The sequence below is a fragment of the Balaenoptera acutorostrata genome, chromosome 3 (genome assembly GCF_949987535.1).
Source record: "Balaenoptera acutorostrata chromosome 3, mBalAcu1.1, whole genome shotgun sequence".
Classification (NCBI taxonomy): domain Eukaryota; kingdom Metazoa; phylum Chordata; class Mammalia; order Artiodactyla; family Balaenopteridae; genus Balaenoptera; species Balaenoptera acutorostrata.
The window spans coordinates 76591058-76610529 of record NC_080066.1 but is presented as its reverse complement, the minus strand read 5'-3'; the positions used below and the strand labels follow the sequence as shown (position 1 = coordinate 76610529).

General features: G+C 38.2%; 1 protein-coding gene across 15 annotated transcripts in view; it reads right to left on the bottom strand.

Moving 5' to 3' along the window:
• Positions 1–19258, bottom strand: part of ICE2 (interactor of little elongation complex ELL subunit 2) — a 93042-nt gene extending 73784 nt beyond the window's left edge. For 11 of the 15 annotated variants that reach the window (XR_009007556.1, XR_009007552.1, XR_009007558.1 and 8 more), the window contains exons 1-6: positions 19119–19202; positions 18838–18917; positions 18050–18181; positions 15989–16093; positions 9427–9688; positions 8373–8492 (exon numbers count right to left, since the gene is read on the bottom strand). Coding sequence is in view for 1 of the 15 variants with exons in the window: in XM_057543364.1 (XP_057399347.1) it covers positions 8373–8492; positions 9427–9688; positions 15989–16093; positions 18050–18090 (528 nt within the window). In the remaining 14 variants the exon portion in view is untranslated. Of the gene's footprint in view, positions 1–8372; positions 8493–9426; positions 9689–15988; positions 16094–18049; positions 18182–18837; positions 18918–19118 lie in introns of those variants that run through there. The other 4 variants (XR_009007553.1, XR_009007554.1, XR_009007550.1 and 1 more) reach the window with 4 other exon arrangements.
• Between the last annotated feature and the right edge of the window lie 214 nt (positions 19259–19472).

Sequence of the window (19472 nt, the reverse complement as noted above, 5' to 3'; positions counted from 1 at the left end):
CGTGAAACAATTTCTCAACATTGGCACTATTGACGTTTTAGACCAGATAATTCTTTGTGTTGGGGGGGCCAACCTTTACATTGCAGGATATTTAACAACATTCTTGGCTCTACCCACTAGATGCCAGAAGCACTCCTTCCTCAGTTATGAGAACCCAAAATATTTCTAGACATTACCATTTGTCTGGTAGGAGGCAAAATCACTCTCAGTAGAGAATCACTACGCTTGAACAACGAGATATCCAGATGAAAGGAAAATAAACTTTGACCCAAACCTCACATCTTGCACAAAAAAATAACTTGAAATTAACATATACACATTCACATAAAAGTTAAAACTATAAAACCTCTAGATCAGGGTTTCTCAACACAAGCACTATTGACCTTTGAGGCTCCATAATTCTTTGCTGTGGGGGATATTATATACATTGTAGGATGTTTAACAGCATCCCTGGCCTTTAGTCACTAGATACGAGTAATTCTCTGCCAGTTGTGACCATCAAAAATATCTCCAGGGGCTTCCGTGGTGGCGCAGTGGTTGAGACTCTGCCTGCCAATGCAGGGGACACGGGTTCGAGCCCTGGTCTGGGAAGATCCCACATGCCGCGGAGCGGCTGGGCCCGTGAGCCACAACTGCTGAGCCTGCGCGTCTGGAGCCTGTGCTCCACAACAAGAGAGGCCGCGATAGTGAGAGGCCCGCGCACCGCGATGAAGAGCGGCCCCCGCTTGCCACAACTGGAGAAAGCCCTCGCACAGAAACGAAGACCCAACACAGCCATAAATAAATAAATAAAAATTAAAAAAAAAAAAAAATCTCCAGACACTGCTGAAGTCCCCTGCGTGGGGAGTGGGCACAGGGTAAAGGAGTAAAAGTGACCTCGGATAAGAACCACTTGGGGTTGGCAAATATTTCTATGCTAGAACACATACAAGCACCAACCATAAAACACTTGCAAAAATTAGACTTCATTAAAATTAAAATTCTGTTTTTTGAGAGACTATTAAAAAAATTAAAAAGCATGTCACAAACTGGGAGAAAACTATATATATATATATACACACACACACACACACACATATATATATATATATAAAACAGGCTTGTATTCAGAATATATAAGGAACTTTCAAAAATCAATAAAAATAAAAACCAGTAAAATTAGCAAAAGATGTTAACAGACATTTCACAAAAGCCAATAAAAACACAAAAAAGATGTTCAAACATCACTGCTCTTTGGGGATACGCAAACTAAAGCTATAATGAGACACTACTACACACCATAGGTTGGCTAAAATTAAAAAAGATTAACAACGTTAAGTGTTAGCTAAAGTGGAAAACAACTGGAACTCTTATACATTCACTGTTGGTGAAGAGTATAAAATGGTACATCCACTATGGAAAACAGCTTGGCAGTTTCTAATAAAATTTAACTTTGTACACTTGCCAGATGATCTATAAATACTATACCTAGTTATATACCCAAGAAAATGCAAATATATGCCCCCCAAAAATCTTGTACAAGAATGTTCTTAATAGCTTTATTCAAAATTGCCCCAAACTGGGAATAACACAACTGCCCATCAACAGTTGAATTGGTAAACCAATTTTGGTATAACCATACAATAAAACAAAAAGGAATAAAAAGGAATACATTATGGATACTTGCATCAATGTGGATGAATCTCAAAAATGCTGACTAAAAGAAGTCAGACACAAAAGAGTACACTGTGTGTGATTCAATTTTTATAAAACTCCAGAAAAGGCAAATCTAATCTATGGTGACAGAAAGCAAATCAGTGGTTTCCTCGGGCCATGGATGGAAAGAGGCACAGAGATCTTTTTAGTGTGATAGAAATACTCCATATCGGGACTTCCCTGGTGGCACAGTGGTTAAGAATCCACCTGCCAATGCAGGGGACATGGGTTCGATCCCTGGTCTGGGAAGATCCCATGTGATGCGGAGGAACTAAGCCCGTGCGCCACAACTACTGAGCCTGTGCTTTAGAGCCCGCGAGCCACAACTACTGAGCCCGCGCACCACAACTACTGAAGCCCACGCACCCTACAGCCCACACGCCATAACTACTGAAGCCTGTGTGCTCTAGGGCCCGCGTGCTGCAACTACTGAAGCCCACGTGCCAAGAGCCCGTGCTCCACAACAAGAGAAGCCCCCGCTCGCTGCAACAAAGACCCAACACAGCCAAAAATAAATAAAATTTTTAAAAAAAATAATAAAATAAAATACATTAAAAAAATAAAAAATTATAAAAAAAAGAAAAGAAAAAGAAATACTCCATATCATGGGTGGGATCATGGTTACACAGGAAGACTCACTGACATGCACTTAAAATCGATGCTTATTGTATGTAAATTTTACCTCAGTAAAACTGATTTAAAGTTAAATGTGGATTAAAAAGGGAGACTTTATGCCTAGAAGAGAACATAGGCAAAACATTCTCTGACATAAATTGTACCAATGTTTTCTTAGGTCAGTCTCCCAAGGCAATAGTAATAAAAACAAAAATAAACAAATGGGACCTAATCAAACCTATAAACTTTTGCACAGCAAAGGAAACCATGAACATAATCAAAAGACAACGTACGGAATGGGAGAAAATATTTGCAAACAATGTGACCAACAAGGGCCTAATTTCCAAAATATACAAACAGCTCATACAACTCAACAACAAAAACACAAACAAGCCAATCCAAAAATGGGCAGAAGACCTAAATAAACATTTCTCCAAAGAAGAAATACAGATGGCCAATAGGCACATGAAAAGATGGTCAACACTGCTAATTATAAGAGAAACGCAAATCAAAACTACAATGAGGTACCACCCACGTTGGTCAGAAAGGCCATCTTTAAAAAATCTGCAAACAGCAAATGCTGGAGAGGGTGTGGAAAAAAGGGAACCCTCCTACACTGCTGGTGGGAATGTAAGTTGGTGCAGCCACTGTGGAAAACAGCAGGGAGGGACTTCCTTGGTGATCCAATGGGTAAGACTCTGAGCTCCCAATGTGTGGGGGGGCCCAAGTTCGATCCCTGGTCAGGGAACTAGATCCCACATGGATGCCGCAGCTAAGAGTTCACATGCCGCAACTAAGAGTCCGCATGCTGCAACTAAAAGATTCCACATGCTGCAACGAAGATCCCACGTGCCACAACTAAGACCCCGTGTAGCCAAAATAAATAAATAAATATTTTTTTAAAAAAAAGAAAACAGTAGAGAGGTTTCTCAGAAAACTAAAAATAGAATTACCATATCAGCCAGCAATCCCACTTCTGGGCACATATCCAGACAAAACTATAATTCAAAAAGATACATGCATCCCTATATTCATAGCAGCACTATTCACAGTAGCCAAGACATGGAAACAACCTAAATGTCCACCAACAGATGAATGGATAAAGAAGATGTGGTACATATATCCAATGGAATACTACTCAGCCATAAAAAAGAACAAAATAATGCCACTTGCAGCAACATGGATGCAACTAGAGATTATCATACTAAGTGAAGTAAGTCAGAAAGAGAAAGACAAATACCATATGATATCACTTATATGTGGAATCTAAACTATGACACAAATGAAGCAATCTATGAAACAGAAACAGAATCACAGACATAGAGAACAGAGTGGTGGTTGCCAAGGGGGAGGAGGTTGGGGGAGGGATGGAGTGGGAGGTTGAGATTAGCAGCTGTAAGCTTTTATATATAGAATGGATAAACAACAAGGTCCTACTGTATAGCACAGAGAACTATATTCAATATCCTATGATAAACCATAATGGAAAAGAATATATTAAAAAAAAGAATGTAAAAAATGTATAAATGAATCACTTTGATGTACAGCAGTAATTAACACAACATTGTAAATCAACTATACTTTAAAAAAAAAGAGAGTTTATTTAGTACATAAAGCCTACACGTTCTAACAATATAAATGCAGTCCTAAAAAAAGTAGGGGAGAATGGTGAGAACATATGAAAAGATTTTTTCAAACTATTTTCAGAAATTCCATTGATTGGTGGCATTGTACTATTATTCTGAGGCTGCTGTGAGTATAATGTGGGATAAAGCAAACGAGACACGTGGTCATTTTTTCTTTAAATGTACTTTTTCTAGCTCCATCTCCTGAAACAGTCTCATAAACACTGATCAACTCAGGTGCAGTGAGCATCCCCAGTGCCCAGACTGTAGTCTTGAAATGCCATTTCGCACTAAAAGAAACAAAGGCTCTAGAAAATAGCTGTTTCCAGGGCTGGGATAGGAAATGTACAAAATAAGCCACAAAGACTCCTAGAGTGACTCAAAAGGACTCAAAAGCCAGTATGAAGACCTCATCACTGGTCAAAGTTGGTATTATCTGAGTTTCAAAAAGGATAATTGTAGTGGACTAAAACCCATCAAATATGTTTAACTTCATGATTCAATAATAATAGTTTTTTAAAAACAGTGATCACCATTGTAAAATAAGAAGGGACCAATTAATTTTTTCTAAACTGGTATATAAAGAATCTAGCACTTTTTCTGCTACATGAAATGGGAAGCCAAACAGTAGATGAGGAAAAACATATCTTAATAAAATTATTCCAACTAATGAATAAAAATAAATGATGCAATTAGAATCTTACAATTTTGCAAACCCCCGTGAATGAATAAATCTGGCATTAAGCATCAATAGCTACTAACATCACAAAAAACAATCAGACATTATGTGCCACCTGATTGAAGAATACACCACCATCTACATGTTCAAACCCTTTGGCAAGACTATAATTCTGATCAAGCTTCTGGATCCAGTTCACAATTTGTAAGAAATATAGAGGAAAAAAGAACATGTTGAGCATCATCATGAATATATAATTATCAAAATCTAGACTGTGGGAAACTCTAAAGGTCAAATGACCCAGGTTCTTGAAAAGATAAAGTTTAAGGAAAAAAAATATGGAGGGGAAACTTGTAGATTAAAAAAACTGTTTTATCAAATAAAAGAAAAAACTCCCAATGTATACAGTAGTCTCCTTTATCCATGGGGGATATATTCCAAGACCCTCAGTGGATGTCTGAAATCGTGGATAAGACTGAATATCACTTCCTATTCATACATACCTACGATAAAGTTTAATTTAAAAATTAGGCACAGTAAGAGATTAGCAACAATAATAATAAAATAAAAACAGAACAATTATAGCAATATTGTAATAAGTTATATGAATGTGGTAACTTTCTCTCTCTCTCTCAAAATATCTTACAAATTTAATGTCTTTTCAATCTTAACTAAGCACTTATCACGTGCTGCGGCTGTAACTTTTGCAGTTTGAGGTGTGACAGCAGAACACGAATTTCTTTTTCCTTCGTCATAATTTCATGGATAGAAGATTCGTTCTTACTGCAGATCTTAGTAACCGCAGCATATGATTTTTGTTCTTTCCTTACTAAGTTGAGAACTTTCGTCTTTTCACTGAAAGGAAACACTTGGCGGCTTCTTTTTGGCATACCCAAACTGCCAGCATCGCTACTCTTGAACTTTGGAGCCATTATCAAGTAAAATAAGGGTGACTTGAACACAAGCACTGTGATACCTTGAAAGTCCATCTGATAACCAAGGTGGCTACTAAGAGATTAATGGGTGGGATATACTAGATAAAAGGATAATTCACATTGTGGGTGGGGTGAAGCGGGATGGTGAAAGACTTCATCACACTACTCAGAATGGTGTGTGATGAAGTATTTTTTAAAGGCATGGAAATTATCAAACCAAACTTGGCACAGTGATTATTTCTTCCACAAGGGAAAATGTTATTATCTAGGAGGGATACACAGGGACCTTCTAGGTTACCGGTAATGTTTTATTTCTTGACTTGGAAGAGAGTTACATAGGTGTTCACTATATAATTATTTGTTAAGCTGTAAATATTTGTTCTAAATACTTTTCCATAGTATTTAAATACATTTCATAATATACATTTCATAGATATTATGAAATATTATAATATTATACATATTAATGTATAATATTAATGTTAATATTATACATATTAATACATTTCATAATATAAAATTAAAATTTTAAAACAATAAAAACATTAGAAAAATATCAGTGAGTCTTTGGGGTAAGATGTAAAGTGTAACTAATAAGACAATGTGCTGACAAGTCAACCTGGCTAAAAAGCAAGACCTAATGCTGATTGCTAGCTATCAAATAATGTACTCTGTTCATAAACAGTTTTATATTCACTTAACAAGTAATTATACTGAGCACTTACTGTGTGCCAGGCATTATTCCAGCGACTGGGAACACCCCAGCGCGTAAACAGTACTTACATACAAGTGTCAGGGAGAAAGACAATAAACAAAACATGGTAAAGGAAACGCTGAGGGTGATGCTACTTTTTATACGGTAATTAGGAGTATCCTCAGTGATAGCTGGCATCTGAACAGAGAGAGACTTAAAGGAATCAAGGAACTAATCCATGCAGGTATCTGGGGAACAGCTTGCCAGAAAGATGGGAACAGCCAAAGGCCTTAAGGCAGGACCGTGCCTGATGTATTCAAGAGACACAAAGAGGCCAGGAGGCTGGAACGGAATAACTGAGAGGAACACGCAGGAGATGAAGCAGGCTTGGGGTGGTGGTGGTGAGGCGGGATCATGTAGGGCACTGCAGAACTTTCTAAAGACTGTCTCTTCCTGAGTGAGATGAGAAGCCATTTGAAACCAGCAAAATGAGGGGATGTGATTTATGTTTTAAAACCGTCACTGTGGTCCTTTCACCAACACTATTAAAATAGGAACAGTTACAGTGCCTTTCACATATGGAGAAATATGACACTCTGTTTAAGTATATCATACACAGGTTCAGAGAAAAATGAAATTCTGTCTTTGATTTAGAAGATTCATTCTTCTGGTTCATATTAACAACAAAATTTCACCTTAAAAAAGTGTTTGCTTTAAAGTAGAACTAATACCCTCTGCTGTCCTCCAATTTATAATGAGCAGTTTTTTAAAAAGTTGTGCTAAAATACCCTTAAAACCTACTATCTTAACCATTTTTAAGTGTAGGGTTCAATACTACTAAGTATATCATTGTTTTGTACAGTGAGTAGTTTTATTTATTTATTTCAAATTTATCAATTTTATCATGTATGGTTTATTTTTTTAATTTTAAAAATATATTTATTTATTTATTTATTTTTGGCTGTGTTGGGTCTTCGTTGCTGTGCGTGGGCTTTCTCTAGTTGCCGTGAGCGGGGGCTACTCTTTGTTGCAGTGTGAGGGCTTCTCATTGAGCTGGCTTTTCTTGTTGTGGAGCACGGGCTCTAGGCACGCAGGCTTCGGTAGTTGTGGCCTGCGGGCTCTAGAGCTCACGCTCAGTAGTTGTGGTGCACGGGCTTAGTTGTTCCACGGCATGTGGGATCTTCCCGGGCCAGGGCTCAAACCTGTGTCCCTTGCATTGGCAGGCAGATTCTTAACCACTGTGCCACCAGGGAAGCCCTGACTAGTTTTAAAGGCTTAAAAAAAATTCAGACTGGTGTTGGTGTTTCTAGATGGATTCTACTACAACTCTACTATTAAGTTACTATTCAAGTAGTGTACTCTAAATTTTTCCTACGCCTACTACATGATGGGAGGATTTACATGCTTTGTTAATAAATGTGCATGAAACAGATAGTTGGTGGGAAGCAGCAGCATAGCACAGGGAGATAAGCTCCGTGCTTTGTGACAGCCTAGAGGGGTGGGATAGGGAGGGTGGGAGGGAGGCTCAAGAAGGAGGGGATATGGGGATATATGTATGCATATGGCTGATGCACTGTGTTGTACAACAGAAACACACACAGTATTGTGAAGCAATTATACTCCAATAAAGATGTATTAAAAAAATAAATGATAATTGCCCTCAAAAAAAATTAAAAAATAAATCTGCATGAATAATTTAAGTATCAAAAAATTATTTGATGAAATTTATCATCCGGTGGCTGGTTACCATGAAAATAGTGAATATAAATTTATATGACTAGGTTCTAAAGGACCATACAGATTTTTAAGGACCAAGATAGCTCCTTAAACCCCATTCTCTCACAAGGGAAATCAGTGCATCAGATCAAACCATCCATATGAGTAAAATATAACTCAAATACAGTAGTTAGATCATTAAAAGAAAAAAACATGAATATACTATAGTACCTGATTTTGAGGTGTCAGTATTTCTATTATTTAAATACGTGATGAATAAAAGACCTACATACAATTTGGTCTCTAATTTGACAATATTAACGTGTGTTTTTGGAAAATCATCACACATTTTAAAATGCTGCTATTGCGTATTACTTGGCAGTTTAAGTAAATGTGATTTTTTTTTTTTTTACCTCTGTGAAGAGACGAGCGTTATCAGAAAGCATATTATAATCCTGTGCACATTTCTTTGCAGAATTCTGCAAAAATTTTAGGAATTCTGTAACTTCTTCATTCACATGTTTTTTCATATCCTGATTTTGAAAAAAAGTAGACATACCTTAGAATAAGAAGCTTGGTTAAAAACAATCACTTCTCAATCGCTGCACTAATCATTTGGACTTAAAGTATGTCCAAAGCAGAAATCACAAAAAAGTTCACTCCACAAAAAGAGAAAAGCTAATGACTAATGCTACAATATATGATTAGGAATTAATAAGCTCATTTTATAAAATGCTCTTAACATAAAAAGGACAAACACCCAAATGGAAAAATAAGCAAACATATAAATATGCAAGTTACAAAAGAATTAGAAATGGCTTATAAACACATGGAAAATGGTTACTTTCATTAGTAACCACTGAGTTAATATAAAACAAGAGATTGCCATTTTTTCCGTATCAAATTAGAGGCAAAAAAAGTAATGTTCATTATTAGTGAGGATATTTTGAAAAAACCTTCATACAGTAGTGGTACATACAAATTGGTTTAAACTTTTTTTCAGAACAACTTACTCGTGTGTAACTGCAGATCAAAGCCTTAAAAACATGTATAGTTTTTGATCTGGTAATTATATTTTTAAGAATTTATCTTAAGGAAACAATCATAGATATGAACAAAGAGTTTGCAACAATGATATTCAGCACAGCATCACTTACCTAATCGAGAATTTGGAAACTACTTAATTAAAGTAATAATTAACAAAAATTTTAAAGTGGTTCAAGGAGCAAGGTAAAGTTCTACTGCTAGTACTTAATATGAACTGGGGTGAAATATACTCAGAACTAGAGCAAAATGCCTCAACTATAACAGAAACAATAGAATTAAAGCACCAATGTTCTGTCAATTAAACTCCTTATAGTTTCCATTTTTATTAATGTGATTGCACCTAAAAACATAAAAGCAAACTTCAAATATTTCCTAACTTTTAAATATTTTTTAACTGATGCTGAAGAACAGAATACATACCAAGTACTGCAAGTAGTCATTTTTATTTATTCCAACAGCTTTGGAACTCGCAGGGATTTTTGCATATTTAACCAACAAATCCACATAATTCCTCTGTTCTCTCTGTGAGAAACGAGAGAAACGAGGATAAGGAACTCTTGGTTTTGGAAGAAGAACCATTCCAACTGTGGTTTTCACTTTTTCCTTTGCTTGAGTTGCTGAACTAACTGCCGGCTCAGTTTCTACAGAACTTGCTGAGGCATTCAAATTTTCTCCTATACGTCTGGGGAAAAAAAATACAATTTACAAATATGTGCTTTTCACATGAAGATTACTATCATGAAACTTCATGATTCTCAATCACCAGGGAGAATATAGAGTGATTAACAGAGTAAATTCTGGATTATTATCTAACTCTGCCACCTGCATTTTGATGTTTAGCCATTTAGTATAAATTAAGTATTCTGCAGGATAGGATCACATTACAAGTTTACCTTCAATTACCTGATGGAGAGGAAGAGGCAAAATCCTTAGACAAGTTATTCAGTTTGGAAGCTTCCTCCCTTTATTGAAGAGGGGTAAATCACTCTTGCTAGTTATATATGCAGGTATTTTGTGTTTACATTTTATTACAATTCAAGTTGTTTTTTAAAAGCTAAATTCTTCAATAAGATGTATCAGTTAATGCGGTGAACAAAAGCCACTAAGAGCAGGATATGATGGGGTCACAAACTTGAAGTTCATAAATTCATTGAGATTCTAAATTTTCTGGTTTCCTCTGCTTTAATTATCTCAAGAATTAAAAAGAAAATCCCAACACTCTGTGATATATTTTATGGAAACAACAGTGGTTTGAGAAAAGTTGTATAATCCTCTATCACTCATGCACGTGGCTGAGTCTATGGCAATGTCTTTATGTTTTGTATAGATATAAAAGAGAAATCTTGGCACATCTCTAATGAAATACACTACAGGAAAAAGTGGTGAGTAGCTAGACTCACCCTATCTGTTTATGAAATGCTACCCCCAATTTAAAAAAAAAAATCACCTTACTACCCCAATTAAGGTATATGAATACAAATTTCTTATCTTGTACATAATCTGTCTCTATTGCTGCTATTCAGTGTTATAATCTACATTTTTCTTGAGAAAGTCTTAAAGTACACACGTACACACACACACACACACACACACACACACACACACACACACACACACGAAACTACATTTCCTTAGCCTCTACAACTTTAATTTCCACCACAGTAATGATCTGGCTCCAAACTAAACGACAATAACCAAAAAGGAAGGGAAACTAATGAAAGGATAAATGTCTGTTGATTCATTCTTCATTCCTCGATTCATTAATATTTTGAATGACTACCATGTGCCAGCCCTATGCTGGGTACTGGACATACGACCAACACTGAGCACAATACAGTCTCTACCCTCTAGGACCTTACAATCAAGCGGATCAGACAAACGAATGGGGAAGAAAGAGAAGTAAATATGAACACCAATACAATATGACTATGGTGATCTGAGGTTTCCAAACTGAACATATTGAATAGGTGACTGAGAAAAATCCTAAGGACATAGAAATCAGGGATGAAGAGGAAGAAAGGGGAGGGGAAAGAAATATCCAGAGCAGTGGTTCTCAGTCATAACAGTATTAATTCCCTCAGGGCATTCTGGAAGCCTGTGGGTGCATCTAGGTTGTCCAAAATAGAATTAAAGGCATTTAGGGCTTCCCTGGTGGTGCAGTGGTTAAGAATCTGCCTGCCAATCCAGGAGACACGGGTTCAAGCCCTGGTCCGGGAAGATCCCACATGCTGCTGAGCAACTAAGCCCATGTGCCACAACTACTGAGCCTGCGCTCTAGAGCCCGAGAGCCACAGCTACTGAGCCCTCGTGCCACAACTACTAAAGCCCGCGCGCCTAGAGCCCGTGCTCCGCAACAAGAGAAACCACCGCAATGAGAAGCCCGCACACTGCAACGAAATGTAGCCCTCGCTCGCCGCAACTAGAGAAAAGCCTGCACACAGCAACGAAGACCCAATGCAGCCAAAAATAAATAAGTATATTTATTTATTTAAAAATAAAAAATTAAAGGCATTTAGAGGTGAGGAACACTAGATTTCTGTAATGTATCGTAGTGTCCTGCACAACTTTCAAAGGTCATTTCAAGCTTTCTCTTAGCATATACAAATAAGTGTGGTCTGTTATTACTTATCCTAACAACACATTTTACTCTTTTATTTCTATGATTTTTTTTATGGTATAGTTTATCTTACTTCTCTTAAATCCAATCTTAGTCATGTTAGCTGGTGCATCCGACTACTTCATTATATCTTCTAGTGCAGTAGTATCTATTACAATGCATAATATAAATTATTTTCCTTTTATTTCACATTTATATATCTAGAGCATTATTTTAAAATATTATGTCTATGGCTACTAATATCTATGAATTTTAATTCATAGTAAACAAGGTTTCTTACTTCTTATAAACATTTGTTATGCAAAGTGGGAGAGTTTCAGCCTGGTAAGTTTGGGAATTACCAATCTAGATCCGTGTCTGGACAAAGGGTGAGTTAAGTCCCATCCAAAACTACCATTAATCTGTTTTACATCAACGTTAAAATATTAGAATAAATATGGGAAAAATTCCAAAATTCTTTAAAAAAAGACTTAGAGCCCTCAAATAAGGCAAAATATTCAAGATTACTCTTTTAGAGCTAAACTCTGGATGGAGAACTAATCAAGAGAGCAGGTTAGTAAATGGAAAAAGAGTTTTGGAAATTAAAATAAGGATGCTTAGATTGGCTCTGAAAATAATACAGGTGAAAGAAGACATACTTAGCTACTAAAGTTTCTCCAATAACTGCATAAAAATAAGCATATTTTAGGTTAACAAAATGAATATTAACTGCTGATCTTGGGAGAAATGTATTACAGCAAATTGATTTCTCAGTAGAAAATGTCTTGAGAGCTATTCAAACCTAACAGTATTGTGCCCGCAATTCTTAACAATACTGCTTCACAGCTGTCTCTCTGAATATGAGAACATGTCTGTCCTTGTGACACAAACTGGCAAATTTAATTAAGCTGCTGCAGCAACAAGATGCTGACTCAGATATGCCAGAGTAGGAATGTCAAGAAATTCTAGCAGTTTAAATTGGCTACATTCAGCAAAGAATGAAACGGCAGCACATCAAGATCATTTCTGTGTGCAGCGCTGTCAAAATCTTCATCAGGGTGAAAGCCAAAAGCATCTAACGGGGTTTTTCTATCCACATTTACAGCATTATATTCTATTTAAGTTGATGGTTTGAAGTTTTCTCCCTTCATTTTGTCAACTACCCACTCTCCTTTTTTACTTTAAGTAAAAAAAAGGCAGAATTCAAAAGTTTTCGTTTCCTATGCTTTAAGTCTCCTGGTTTGGGTAGCTTCTTTACGTAGCATTTGGAAATGGTACGTCTAGCCTCCATCTAAAGTCTACCTGTACCTCCTGAATTTGATTTACTTATATACATTAAACATGTTAAAATTTCTTTTTTCTTTTTTGTGTATTTGAAGCTTCCTTCCCCTTTGTTGGCTTAAAACTCAGTTATAAAGATCTATAAACAGAAACTAATTTTTTTTTTTTTTTTAATTTTGGCTGCATTGGGTCTTCGTTGCTGCACGCAGGCTTTCTCTAGTTGCAGCGAGCGGGGGCCACTCTTTGCTGCAGTGTACAGGCTTCTCATTGCAGTGTCTTCTCTTCGTTGCAGAGCACGGGCTCTAGGCACATGGGCTTCAGTAGTTGTGGCACGTGGGCTCAGCAGTTGTGGCTCGTGGGCTCTAGAGCACAGGCTCAGTAGTTGTGGCGCACAGGCTTAGTTGCTCTGCGGCATGTGGGATCTTCCTGAACCAGGGTTCGAACCCCTGTCCCCTGCATTGGCAGGTGGATTCCCAACCACTGCGCCACCAGCGAAGTCCCCAGAAACTAATTTTTAAAAAGGCAAATATTTACCTTTTAGTGGAGGGAAAAGGGTTGAATAAAAACCTCATATTGTTGAAAGTAGCATAATTAGAGGTATCAATATTTTCCCAAATATGTTATTTATAGAACACAAAATACAAAATTAGGGCTAATAAATTTACATTCTTCCGAGTCTTTTTTTGCTTTTTTCTTCCTAGTTTTTTCATCAAGAAAACTGTGGTAATTTAATATAGTCTGAAAATTCCTTCTTAGTATAATAAAACTAAAGGTTAGCAAAAAAGACTAGAAACATACGAAATCAATGACTTGTGTCTTTATTTCTTCTATGCTAAAAGGTGTACTATACTAACAAATTATTTTGTGCTATATAGAAATCTAAAGAAAAACAAGTGATATTCTAAGAAAAAAAGATTTTAGGTGTTAAGTGTACTCAACTTCCAGTAAGGCGTCCTCTCCCTTACAAATTTCAGACTATAACCCACGCTTGGGATATGCTGAATAGAACCGGATTTGAAAAGAACCATAAAATAATTAAGAAGCAGTAGCAGGGGACTTCCCTGGTGGGGCAGTAGTTGAGAATCTGCCTGCCAATGCAGGGGACATGGGTTCGATCCCTGGTCCGGGAAGATTCCACATGCCGCGGAGCAACTAAGCCCGTGCGCCACAACTACTGAGCCCGTGCTCTAGAGCCCGAGAGCCACAACTACTGAAGCCCATGTGCTGCAACTACTGAAGCCCGCGCACCTAGAGCCCATGCTCCACAACAAGAGAAGCCACCGCAATGAGAAGCCCAGGCACCACAACAAAGAGTAGCCCCCACCCCCCACAACTAGAGAAAGCTCACGCGCAGCAACGAAGACCCAATGCAGCCAAAAAAAAAGAAAGATGCTCATTGTTTGTAACAGTAAAGGAATGGAAACAACCTAAATGAGTATCAGTGGTAGCAATTAATTGATTCCACTAAGAAATACCACTGTCACCAGAAAACTAGGAGGAAAATTAGAGTGAGATATATCCATAGTCAAGAGCTCATTGATGATTTTAAGAGGAGCAGTTTTAGTAGCCTAGTGAGGGCAGAAGGCAGATTACAGTGGAATGTTCAGTGAAAGCAAGTGCAATGGGGTATGCAATAAAGGGAAGGGTTTTTTTTTTTCCATCCTGTTTTTTAAATCGATTCTACAAATCTGTCTTTTGGCTGGAGAGTTTAATCCATTTAAAGTAATTATTGGGAGGGAGGGACTCAGCGATGTTATTTTGTTAATTGTTTTTGGTATGTCTTATAGATTTTTTGTCCCTCGTTTCCTCCCAGCAAGCATATACAAGTATTTAAAGAAGTCTAAGTACAAATGAGAGAAGAGCTAAAAAAGTAACTAGGAGGGGATGTGGAACCCAGGGATTGAGATGGGACAAACCTGAGCATGTTTAAATATTGGTCAAGAGAGAACAAAGAGGGACTTCCCTGGCAGTCCAGTGGTTAGGACTCTGCGCTTCCACTGCAGGGGGCATGGGTTCGATCCCTTGTATGGGAACTAAGATCCCACAAACTGAGTGGCATGGCTTGAAAAAGAGAGACAGGAGTTAAGAGGGGATGCTAATTGACAGAAAGGGTACTGAAAAGGCAGGAAAAGATGGGGTCCCATTCCATGCAGAGGCTAGAAGTATGATTCCTCCATTGCAAAATGAGTGGAGCAAGGATGAAAGTTAAAAATTGAGCTCCCCTAGGGGAGCTCCCCAATTCCTCATTTGGCATATTTTCACTCCTTTCTAGTAAACTTGATTAGTTTTAAGATTCATCCACAACAGAGTTGAAACAGCTAATCACAAAGGAAAGAAGAGCTGTTACAGGCAAGTAAGCAGTGAGAAGGGAAAATCATCACTTAACAGGCATTTTCATACCAGAAAAAAACTCTATGGCAATTTGGTGGTATCTATTAAAATATAAAATGTTTATAGAATCTGCCCAAACAATTCAATTTCTATGACTTTATCTTACAGAAATAATTACAAGAACTTTATAAATGTTACTGTTTAAAATCCCAAAGAGGAACACAAACATTTTGCAACGTAAAACTAGCTAAAAGAATTAAAAGTATCTCTGTATAGTAAAATAATATGCAACCATTAAGAAGACTGAGTTAATGTAGGGGCACAAAATACCCCAACTATTATTTTAAATGAAAAAAGCAAATTGCAAAACAGTTTTATAGTGTTTACAGCATTTTACAGTATTTATGGTGTGATTCCCCCACGCCTTCTTTTGGCCACGCCACACGGCTTGCGGGATCTTAGTTCCCTGACCAGGGATTGAACCCGGGCCCTCAGCAGTGAAAGCACGGAGTCCTGACCACAGGTCTGCTAGGGAAGTCCCCCCATTTTTCTTTTAATATGTATCTGTTCATGTGTGGAGAGAAAGGTCTGAAAAGATATATATGCACACCAAAGAGTGGTTGCTTTTTGGTACTGAGTTCTTCTATTTTTTTAATTTCTACATTTCTATAATTTGAATTTATCATGGTGGCTATAGATAGATACAAAACTTCAACTATCAGGAAAATAACAATCAAATATGGAAATAAATAACCAAATAAATAAACATATTACCTGCTAGATAAAATACATAGTTCTTTTAAACTTGGAGCCATGGAATGATCTTTATAATTTTCTCGAGAGAAAAATGTCTTAAGGCCATTTTTGGGGGAAACATCCCTGTAAAACAAAGTAATTTACTTGAATTTGACAATTCAAAATTTCATGCTAGATTAACAAGCATAATGGTACAATTGTAATTTAAAACTACATGTCCCCTACACCCCCTTTCCCAGAAAATCACCTCTTAATAATTTTAATTTCATGTGTGAGTTTAGATGTTTTACTTTTGGATAGTTTTTAACCTAGGCCCATTCTGAAATTCTCCAATTCCAACAATCAGCCTTGCTTTTTCCTTTAGTACCCATCTAAATGTCAGAGATACTTGAGAGTTAAAGATAGAACAGATTGAAGTATCATAAAGGGTCTGTCAGGGGCAAGGCTCACCTCACGCTCTGTGGCATAACATTAAGATGTTTGATTGCTGAAAGAAAATGCTTCTTAACCTATTTTTGTCTCATTCACTATTGTGCTCAGCCAAAAAACACTACGAAGACTGATTATCCAACTTTTTTTGTTAACTTGGCAAATGTGATAAATGGTTTGCCTCTACGAAAACTACTTGCAAGGTCATATATGATTTTCTATATTGTAATTAATTTACAGACTAACATACTATGGTCAATGCTTTCTGTATAGTAAGCATCCAATAAATGCTGGTTGAACGAAAGAATTTAAAAATTAAACACACTGAGAACGATTAATCTAGGGAGAACAAAAATTAGAAGGATTCTGTAGAAAAGGACCATTCCAAGGACCGTAATACTGTGCAAAGGCTCTAAACCACGTTTGGTTTCACAATGTCAATGGTATATAAGAGCATCTGTGCTGCATTTGAACACATTTTTTATGGCAAGGAGCATAAATGTTCATACCTCTTAAAACTTACAGCAGAAAAATCTAGTCAAATGCCACATTGTGGCTGGCCCATTACTAAAATGGGAAATTCTCACATATTTGCTCCATACTCATTTCTTACTGTTTTAAAGGTGTTTATCTAAAAACAATAATTAAGGTATAAATGATAAAACTAAAAAGTCTTATTTGCTATGCACTGGTGTAGTTTCTTAGTACTTGCTATTGTGCTGTATCTGTGACATCTCATTAAATTCTAAAGTTTTTGCATAACATACAAAAACAAAGTCATGGGCCTCAGGAATTGTGAGCTCCTTGGAGGAAACACTTGTTTGCAATAAACAAATACTTATTGAACACATACTGATTGTATTTATGTGATAAATTTGACATGTTACACTTTGTAAATTTAAGGTGCACAGCATGTTACTTTGATAACATTTCTATATTGTAATATGATTGCCAATGAATCAATATTTATCACATTACATCATTATAGACAATATCATCGTCTATATGCATTATACTAGAGGACGTAGCGATTGAATCTTCTCTGAGTCAGGTACTATTTTAGTCATCTTTGTAATCTCTTATAACCCTTGTATTCTCCTCCGCTAGCAAACTCCTTCACTAGTAAAGAGTAGATGCTCACTAAACGTGTGTTAAATTGATCTAAAGCAGCACACACATTAGTTAGATTTCTACATAGCCACCCTGTTACTTAATAGAGTCCTCTATTTGTAAAGTTCTCATACACTTCTAAAATAGTCTATGCATTTACATTATCACTTGATATAGATTCCAATATAACAAAAAGAAGCTTGCCTATTCTTAAAAAAAGGTTCTTGAATGCAGGAAAGTTCCAGCATCTCTCCTTCACTAAGACCAACAATAAATACATGATGGAGTTATACCTAGAAGCAATCTAAGTGCTGAATTGTTACCACTTTAGGAGAGGAAGTGCAGTCAAAGATAACTCAAAAGTGCCAAGCAGGTGTAGATAAGAACGGGGTAGATGAGAATGGGGTAAACTCTAAGCCACTGTACCTATCTTCTTTCTGTTTCCTCCAAATCTCTCCAGGCCAGACACCCTCCTTTCCTAATGCAGCCACCAGACCCACTTCAATCCTCTTTAGGGGATTACAAACAGATGTAACTCACCAGTTCAGCCTTGGTTCACCCATGGCCATCATGGAGCTCATATTCCTAGACTGCTTCACTCTAGTTCACAATTCTGCTGCCTGGCAGGGTAGGCTCCTGAGGAGGCAGGATGTCTCTAGAATTTGCACTCAACTGAGGAAAAACCAAAGGTCAAGAACAAAAGCAGGTGATTGGCTGGACCAGATATTGTTAACTCAGATGAGGCAAGAACCTGTTCGTAACACCCACCCTCAATCGACACAGACACCTAAAATAGAAAAGAGCAAACAGATGAATATTCCCAAGGTCTTTGGGGCAGAACAGCGAAGCTAACATAGGATCAGTCCTTCTCCGTTTAACTTATTCCAGGAACGTCACGAAAGAAGACCGAAACAGAAAGGTGTTCTCATTGCTCACATACAAGATCCCGGCATGGGCTGTATGTCTTGACTCAGTCCCCTGCCCCGACTCCCTTATTGTCAAAATAAATCTTGCTTCCATTTTCCCAACCATACATTATTATGGGGCAGATTCTGGCAAGCAACGAAGGACAAAAGCTATCTGGATATCAAGAATCTTTCAAAGAGAACCTCACTTTTGAGGAGACTGACGGCCAGATAACTTAAGTGACATTTCACGGGATCACTTAGAGGAATCACCAGCACTAGAAATCTGGCTTGCATCTGGCTTGAACGTCAACACTGCATGTTCAGTGCTTCTCCTGCCACCCCGCGCTGACTGATAAAGAGTTTGTGAGCAACGGACAGTCAAACGTAGGAGTCAATCTCTCGGTAGCGGACGGGCCTCACCTGCTCCCACTTAATCCACCTCCCACGCTTCTGCCCGGTGAGGGGCTGGGGCGGGAGAGCCGATGAAGGCACAAGGAAGGCTGAGGGAAAAGGAACCAAAGGAAAAACAAGGTTCTAGAAATGCAGTAAATCGGTGAGCAAAGCCGGGGGAGGGGACCACGCCAGCACCAGGTGCGAAGGGTCCTGGCCCGGCCTAGGGGCCGCCATGTTCCCTCCTCCCGCCCCTCACAAGCGCGCCCTCCCCGCCGAGTCTCCGCAACAAAGCAGCCTTTGCCGCCCACCTCGTGGTCCGCGGCGCCTCAGCCCCGGACCGCGACCTAGACCCTCCCGAAACACACTCACTCCCATCCAACTCACTCCTCTCTGTCGCGCGTCTCCGGAAGGCCTTATTTAAAGGACGTGGCCGCGTCGCCTCGGCCTTGCGTGCTGGCGTCATCAGCAACGCAGCGGGCGGGGCCCGCGCGACTCGAGAGGGCCGTCCCCCGCCTCCCCCTCCGCCCCCCGCCCCCTTCCCGCCTCCTCCCCGACCCCGGACTCCTGGTAGTTCCCGCTGGAAACTGTGAGACAGGGGTTGATGGAGTTCACCTTGGGGTCTGGGGGGCTGTGTATTGTCCTAGAGAGTCCTCGACCTTAAG